The following is an 8,976-nucleotide window of genomic DNA, read 5'->3' as shown; positions in this document are numbered from 1 at the left end:
CGTGGAAGGTCTCCCAGTCTAATTAGCATATTACTCTTTTATTAGTATAGATATATTTCTCTGTAATATGGTTATGATTGCAGATATGAGTAGGACCAGGTAAAATTTTATAGAATGGGCCTTTTATTACAGATGGTTTGCCATGTATGCATTTTTTCTAAAGAAGTAAAAATTACTTTAAAAAATGTTTCAGGAAGACTTTGAGAAATTTACAGTATCTGCTTTTCTTCCAAGAAAGTTGTCACTTTTATGCCAGAGTGAGAATTATTTGTATGCTTTGTATGTCAGTATTGGGCCACTGTGACTGGGGGCACTTAGCTTGGTTTGAGAGTAATTATCTTGCTCACTGGCTGGGAGGGAGGGTGTGAGGCAGAGGAGATAAATATTCGGTTCTGGATTATTCATAGATTGCTGACTTTTTGGATTCATTGTGCAAGCCCCTCCCTTTATTGATGTCCACCTTCTATTGACAGACATCTACCCTGGAAGAGAAATGAGATGAAACTCTCTCTCTTTTCATTGTAAAACGCATTTGAATACCTAAGGTGTGATAAAACCACCCAACCATCCACAGTCAAGGTACACATTTTCATGGAGGATGTTCCCACTCGTGAATAAAGTAAAACAATTTTTTTCTTTTAATTTAAACTTTCTTCTATAATTGTTTTCTTGTTACTTAAAAGTTAGTTTTTTGAAACTACGTACAAAGCTTTTCAAGCTGTATATGTCCTTGGAATGAATTTATAAATAAGAATTGAGCCGGGCTGGTGTGACTCAGTGGTTTAGCATCGACCTATGAACCAGGAAGTCACAGTTTGATTCCAGGTCAGGCCACATGCCCAGGTTGTGGGCTTGATCCCCAGTACAGGGTGTGGAGGAGGCAGCAGATCAATGATTCTCTCTCATTCCATAGATTCTCTTAATTTGAAGAAAGTTAGAGGGAAAGGTACTAATTCAGAGTTCCTTTGGAAAATGTGTCACATATCTTTTTTTATGTTTATTTTTTTTAATCAAAAACTGAAATATTTTCTATTCAGAAAATATATTTGGATCTAAATATCTTCTATAATTTTAACCCAAAATATCAATTTAAACATTTTAAAAATGGTTGGGATGTTTTGTTTTTTTTAAAAAATAAGTTAGGTTACTGGAGTTCTACATGTTCCTGGATCACCTGGGGTAATTTTCTGATTGGAAAATTAAGAATTATAGTCAGAGGGGAGGACAGGAGAATTTTTAAAGAACATATTCAATTTACTTTAGAAGCTGAATCTCTCTTATCATGTGACTTGTTTTGTATGTTTGTTAAACTATATTATCACATAAGCATCGCTGCTATTGGGACAAACAGTGACAGTTGATTCGGGTCACTTGAATGTCCGCTGTCTGTTTTAATTTGTCTGTTCGTTTTGACTCTGTCATATGCTCAAACATCAGTGGAAGTCATGAGAACCTATTTTTTTTGCTTGCTCCCTCCTTGACTTTGGAAATATTCATTTTTACTCAGAGGGACCTTAACTTTGATGTAAGGGATTGTTTCCGTTGCCAGCTGTTTTCTTCCTTGCCAAGTAAGGGAGTTGTTGTGAACTCTTCAGTGATGCCTTCCCCAGGATATTTGCAGATGTGGTTGGAAAAAGTCACTTCATCCCCGACCTTTGCATGTCAGGTTCTGGGGTGCCTGTGTGCCGCCTCGCCTGCCCCCCCACTCCGATCCTGATGCGGCTCTCTCTCCCTCCGATCGCCATGAGATACGGGGCTTCAGGTGAGATGGCACCCCCGTGGCTCTTGCCTGCTGCCTGGGTTTCCTATCACTGTTCTTCCATCCTTTCCCTTTCGCCTCCCATCATTTTGCCTAGGTATGCAAATGAACCACCATCTTTGTTGGTGGTTAACCGCCATCTTTGTTGGCAGTTAATTAGCCAATGGGAAACATAGTGGAGGTACAGTTAATTACCCTTTTGTCTTTTCTTAGATAGGATATGTTTCCTAAGGCTATAGCTGCTATACGTAGGGATTCTTCTGATGGATCTGGACAAAGTAAATTAAAAACCTGGAAAGGATTCACATTGTAGATGTCTTTAAGAACATTCCTGATTCATGAGAAGAGGTAGAAATATCAACATTACAGGAGTTCGGAAGAAGTTGATTCCAACCCTCACTGATAACTTCAGTGGAGGAAGTAATCACAAATGTGGTGGAAATAGCAAGAGAACTAGAATCAGAAGTGGAGCCTGGAAATGTGACTGAATTGCTGCAATCTTATGATAAAACTTGAATGAATGTGGAGTTGCTTTTTATGGGTGAGCAAAGAAAGTGGTTTCTTGAGATGAAACTAACTCCTGGTGAATATGCTGTCGATATTGTTGAAATGACAACAAAAGATTATTACATAAAGTTAGTCCATAAAGCAGGGCCTGAGAGGATTAACTCCAATTTTGAAAGAAGGTCTCTGGGTAAAAATGCTATCAAACAGCATCACAGATGACAGAGAAATTGTTTATGAAAGGAAGAGTTAACCAAATGGGAAATATTGTTTTTTTATTTAAAGAAATTGCCACAGTCACCCCACCCTTCAACAACTACCATTCTAATATTTTTAGAATTTTAGCCCATCAACATTAAGGGAAGACCCTTCACCAGCAAAAAAATTCACTGAAGTCTTGAATGCTGGTTAACATTTTTTTTAGCAATAAATTATTTTTAAATTAAAGTATGTACCCTTTTTAGACTACTTAATAGACAGTATAATGAAACATAACTTTTATATGTACTGGGAAAGCAAACACGTTCGTGTTAGTTTATTGCAATTCACGCTTTATTTTGGTGGTCTAGAATGGAACCTGTAATATTTCTGAAGTATGCCTGTAATGTACAATCAGCAAAGCATTAGGCAAAGTGCTAGCAATAGTTTTAAATTCAGCTAAAATTAAATGCAGATATCAGCAGAGTGGGTCAGGGAGCTGTTATAAAATAAAATATGAAGGCATTACAAGTTTCTTCTTAGTCTAAACCAAATTCTTTGAATAAAAAATATCCTAGTTTTTACATTTTCAGAAGCAGTTCTCTTACCTGAAGGTTTTCTTTGATCTTTGCAGGGTCATAGCTTTTAGGAATGACAACTATCCCTCTCTGGATGTTGAAACGCAAAGCAACCTGAGCTGCAGTCTTTTTGTACTTTTTCCCCAATGAGTTTAGAAGTTCATCCTCTAACAAAGGTTCAAAATATACACCGAAACTTAAAAAAATAAAAACATGCATGATATTTAGCTAGAATCAATGAGAAGCAGTGGTTAATCAATCCTCCTTCTCTGTCTTCCCATTTACCTGGCAAACTACCAGGACATTTCAGGTCAACTGTAAGCAATTTCTGTGATTGCTGAGTCCTCAATGAATAGTTGTTCTTTGTATGGGAAGATCAACAGAGGCAAATTTATATTGCTGCCTTTTTGAGAAATAAATTTGTTTTGATGTGTCTTACAGAGTGGGCTGGGCTGAAAGAAGGCATATGTGAGAAGGCAGGTAGCCTGAAGTGGAATAAGTAGAAATACAGCTCTTGGAATCATATTAGAGTAGAAAAATTTCTACTTTGGTCTGCGGAACACATCATAGTAGAAGTGTTGCCATTGAATACAGAGATAAAAAATTCTAAAATTTCAGAATTTAGGCCATAGAGACTCTATCAAATAATAACTAAACTAGCATTTATGGATCACCTCTGTATTTCAGGCACTGTTAGTATAATTTTATACATGTGGTATAATCAATTCCTATAACATCTAAGTGAGGAAGGTTTTATTAGCTCAGTTTGGATATATGGAGAATGACCTGAAGAGTTTAAGTAAGTTTCTTAAGATTACACAGCCCAATAGAGACATTTCAATAAATAAAATAATTCACATTAGCCTCATACTCTACATCAAAGGAAACACTTCCTGAAGAGACATGTAGTATTTACTTACCAGTCTGGATTCTTAGAGATCCCCAAAGGAGTAAATGCAACCATGAGAATGTCATGCTGTTGGCAAAATTCCAGGAGTTTTGTCTGGGTGAAATATGGATGGCACTCCACCTATGTGGTTGCATTGAAGAGCAGAGCACAAAAATAAGGCCATATAGGTGAATGCAATTTTATGTAGTTTAAAAAAAATCTTTAAATAAACTTCATTTTAAAACATTATGGATAGTGAGACAAATTCTAAGTATTTTTCCTAACAAGGAATCTTACATTGTTTATATACTGGCGCAGTTAATTACAACAAGGTTAGTAAGAGCACCATCTGCGAATTAATTATGAAATAATTCGGGGGGGGGTGGTATTCAATTTTGTGTCCTTATCATAGTTTCAAAGTTGAAATGCACAGAATCAGTTATTTATAATAAACATCCTAGAAAATACAATTTTCATAAGTCTCAATGTTCAGACTAGTCTTGGTAAGTAGAAGCGACATGTTACAGAAGCCCTCTGCTCTAGCTATCAAACATCTAAGAATACTTTCGCAAGAGGAAGAACATGTATGAAAACTGAATTTAAAGATAAATTCTATTTTCTTGGATGAGAGTTCTATTTATTTTTTTACATTCAACATTGAAAACAGTAAGTATGATACAGAGAGGACAGAGGCAAAATCGTTTTTGCCTCTGTGGATGCTGCAAACTGTTGAAGATGGGGCTTCAGAAGGGCTGCAGTATTGGTAAGCCATCTCTATAGTATTGCTGTGGTCTGCTTTCAGACACCACGCAACACATGAATATTTTCAGGCTGTGATCTTCCAACAGGTCTTGCCTCCCTCGCCCGATGTATTTGTGAAGCTGATCAACATTCTTGTGCCAACAGATTAGGGTATTTACTCATTAGCATGAGGCGACACACTCAAATTTGTGCTCTTTTTCATTCTGAGATAAAAAGTTACCATCTTTCCCTGTATACTAGTAGCCCGGTGCACGAAATTCGTGCACATTAAAAGGGAATTAGTTGCCCTAACTGGTTTGGCTCAGTGGATAGAGCTTCAGACTTCGGACTGAAGGGTCCCAGGTTTGATTCTGGTCAAGGGCATGTACCTTGGTTGCGGGACATCCCCAGTGGTGAGTGTGCAGGAGGCAGCTGATCTATGTTTCTCTCTCATCCATGTTTCTAACTCTCTGTCCCTCTCCCTTCCTCTCTTTAAAAAATCAATAAAATATATTTTTTTAAAAAACAACAGTGCCTACTGAAAGGTGCTCACAGAATTGCTGACGGCATCACAGTAACACACATGAAACTATTTAGGCCACAAACTGGAGTGGCCAACAGACCAGGGTGAGCCCTCTCCTGCAGACACCACCAGGGAGGGAGGGACAGTGAGGGGTGGCGAGGCTCCCAGAATAACAGGTTCCCCCGAAGCAGCTGGGAACAGGGTGCCTGGGTACTGTTTCTAGGATAGAAATCTGATCATGTCACTCCCCAGGTAAAATCCTTCAATCAGAACAGCCTCTCCCTCTGCAGATCCTGTTAATACTTCAGTGTCGATAATGTTAGGTTGTAATCTTTTGATAATAAATCTGGTACCATTAAAAAGACCCAATTTACTATTGAGATTTCCCAATGGCATGATGATTGCACCCACTTTCAATTCTTGGCTGCACATTACAATCACCTGGGAATCTTTTTAAAATCCTGATTCCTGGGGCTCATCCTCCGGAAATTGTTTCTTTGTTATGGGGTGGGGCCACAACATCAGTAACAAAGAAACACAATTAAAACTTTATTGTGGGGAGACACTACAGTGTTTTGGACAGGTTCAAGCCTTGGACTGAGTAGAGGGCACAGTCCTCTCATTGCCATATTCAAGTCCTCCCAGCACAATTATAGCTAACAGCTGTAGTTGTAAGCTTGAACCTATGGTCCCAACACGAGGCCCAACGTGCCTGAGTGATGTAGGTTTGATGGAGTTCAGGTGCATGTAGTTGAGTAGGATCGAAACCCAGGAGAATGTTGTAAATATTGCGGTCATGCACTTACTTTGCCTCGTAGCATCTGCTATAAAATAAAGGCATGGCTGTGGACGTTATCGCTGTCTCTCAGAGAAGCAGCGTCCCACCGAGTCCCGGCTTTCATTCTCTTCTCTGTCTTTTCTAAGCCTTTCAGCCACCCCCACTCAGGTTCACCCCTGGCCCTGCTGGTGCAGCACACTCCCAAGGAACCAGGCTCCCAGGCGGGTTCCTGTCTCAAACCCCACCCTTTCTGGAAACAGCTAGAGGAAACAGCTGGGGGGAGGGCAGAGCCATTGCCAAGACAACCCCTGCAGGACTGACTTCCTTCCGGTTGGTCGCCAGCCAGACCCCGGTCGTGATGAACACCACCCATGGTTTTTATATAAGTAGATTTGTAAGAAACCTATTGTCATTTCAACATTTAAATGACAGAATATTGTTCTTGGGGGTGTAGGAAGGAGATGTGCTGGTGAGGGAAAAAGGAGGAATATAGGAATGGATGGAGGTCAGCTAGGAAGTCAAAGGTTGCTACTCTGTATACCTGAGAGCATATTGTATAGTGTTAGCTTAGGTGTCACTTTGGAAATGGTACTTGTAAAATAGCCACTCTTCTATTTTAGCTGTGGGCTATAGTGATGATGTAGGTAATAATTCATTCTTTCTGTCATGGACTCATGCCAGACTTTTTAAGTTACTAAAAACACTAATTTCTCAGTGAGCCAAATCAGAGAAAAGGGGGCTTTGGAGACAGTTTCAGGGGGTTAGCCCAGGTTGAGCTGCCTCTGGCCATTGCTCCCCTGATTGCAGGGCTCCTGGTATCCCCTAGAGTTTAGGAGATGCATGCCTGAGAGGGAAGAAGAAGGGGAAGAGAAAGGTGCTGGCATGCTCTCAGGAGGGGGAGCGTGTCATCACACTTAAATTTCCATTTCTGTAATTACTAGTACAATTACACATTTTCATATGTTTACCAATCTTGCAAATTGTCTTTTGCAAATTTCTATTCATTACTTTTGCCCATTTTCCTGTTGAGCCTTAGTATTCTATTTTTTCATTGATTTTTATTAGACTTTTAATTCACAAGGATATAAACCTCTTTTCTATTATATTTAAAAATACAATTATCTATATTTACTTGCTCCTTGCTTCTGATATTTTTACATTTAACATTGTGATACTATTAAATTTAACATCTTCATTATAATTTTTCCATGGCTTACTTTTCTGTCCATAGCTTCAGAAAACTGAAATTCTTGTGTAGTATTTACAATGACTTTGTCTTTCTCTAAATCGTAGGGACATTAATTTTGAAGTATGGTATGAGGCAAAGATCTGTATTGTTTCCACATAATAGGCATTTCCCCACACCATTAGTTATAGGGTTAAATTGTTTATTAAAAAACCCATCCATTTGACACTAGTTTTTCTTATTATATTTTGCATGAAATTTTTATTATGCTTGGGCCTTGTTATTTTCTACTTATGTGTACTATTGGTTCTTGCACTAATCTTACATTATTGTAAAAGTCTATATATCTTCTTATGCACGTAGTCCAGCTTGTTGTCATATAGTTGTTCATAGTATTTTCTTACATGTCTTTGTATATCTATGGTGTCAATAGTTACTTCACTGCTTCTATTTCTAATTTTATTTATTTGGGTCCTCTTTTTTTCTTGATGAGAGTCTGGCTCACAGTTCATCAATCTTGATTATCTTTTCACAGAACCAGCTCTTGGTTTTATTGACTTATTTTTTTTAGTTTCTATGTTATTTATTTCTGCTCTAATCTTTGTTATTTTATTCCTTTTACTTATTCTGGGCTTTTCTTGTTCTCTTCTAATTCTTTAAGTTGTAGGGTTAAATAGTTTATTAATAATTTTTCTTGGGTTTTGAGGTAGGCCTAGTAGTGCTATGTACTTCTTTCTCTGGACTCTTTTTGCTGTGTCCCAGAGATTTGGGGTTATTGTGTTTTCATTTTCATTTATTTCAAGGATGTTTTTTATTTCTCTCTTGATCTCCTTGGTAACCCACTCATTGTTTAATAACATTGTATTTAGCCTCCATGTGTTTGAATGTTTTGGGGTGTTTTTACTGTAATTGATTTCTAATTTTATTCCACTGTGATCTGAGAAGATGCTGGATATGATTTCCATCTTCTTGAACTTCTAGAGACTTGTTTTGTGTCCTAACATGTGGTCTGTCTTTGTGAATGACCCATGTGCACTTGCACAGAATATATATTCTGAAGATTTGGGGGTGAAATGTTAACTAAATCCATGTGATCTAGTGTGTCATTTAGAGTTACGGTTTCCTTATTAATTTTTTGTTTGGAAGATCTATCCGGTGAAGTAAGTGGGGGTGTTAAAGTCCCCACGATAGCTGTATTAGTGTCTATCTCTCCCTTAAAGTCCTCAAGAAGTTTTCTTATATATTTAGGTGCTCCTATATTGAGTGCATTTATGTTTACCAGAATTATACCCTTTTGTTGGATCTATTCCTTTATTACTATGAAGTGACCTTTGTTGACACAAGTTATGGACTTCATTTCAAAGCCCATTTTGGCAGATACGAGTATTGCTACCTCAGCTTTTTTTTTCTTTTCCATTTGGATGGAAAATTTATTTCCATCCTTTCACTGTCATCCTATTTGTGTCTTTTGCTCTGAGGTGGGTCTCATTGTAGACAGCACATAGTTGGGTCATGGTTTTGCATCTATTTAGCTACACTTTGTCTTTTGATTGGAGCATTTGATTCATTTTATTTAAGGTTCTTATTGATAGACTAGGGGCCCGGTGCACGAAATTCGTGCACTGGGTGTGTGTGTGTGTGGGGGGGAAGGGTCCCTCAACCCAGCCTGCCCCCTCTCACATACTGGGAGCCCTCAGGCATTGACCCCCATCACCTTCCAAACGCAGGATTGGCCCCTTGCCCAGGCCTAATGCCTCTGACAGAGGCGTCAGGCCTGGGCAGGGGACCCTCATTTCCCCCCCTCACTGGGTCCGCCCCCA

The 8,976-nt window shown here is 38.6% G+C and overlaps 1 protein-coding gene across 1 annotated transcript in view; it reads right to left on the bottom strand.

Annotated features, from left to right (window-relative positions):
- LOC102756994 (3-oxo-5-beta-steroid 4-dehydrogenase-like) overlaps positions 1-8,976 on the bottom strand; it is a 47,423-nt gene that overhangs the window by 7,240 nt on the left and 31,207 nt on the right. Inside the window, exons 6-7 of the mRNA XM_006752577.1 lie at positions 3,960-4,069; positions 3,070-3,235 (exon numbers count right to left, since the gene is read on the bottom strand). Of these exons, the coding sequence (XP_006752640.1) occupies positions 3,070-3,235; positions 3,960-4,069 (276 nt within the window). The remainder of the gene's footprint in view (positions 1-3,069; positions 3,236-3,959; positions 4,070-8,976) is intronic.

Source organism: Myotis davidii, unplaced genomic scaffold (genome assembly GCF_000327345.1).
Source record: "Myotis davidii unplaced genomic scaffold, ASM32734v1 scaffold2150, whole genome shotgun sequence".
NCBI lineage: Eukaryota > Metazoa > Chordata > Mammalia > Chiroptera > Vespertilionidae > Myotis > Myotis davidii.
This window is presented reverse-complemented; position numbering and strand designations above follow the sequence as displayed.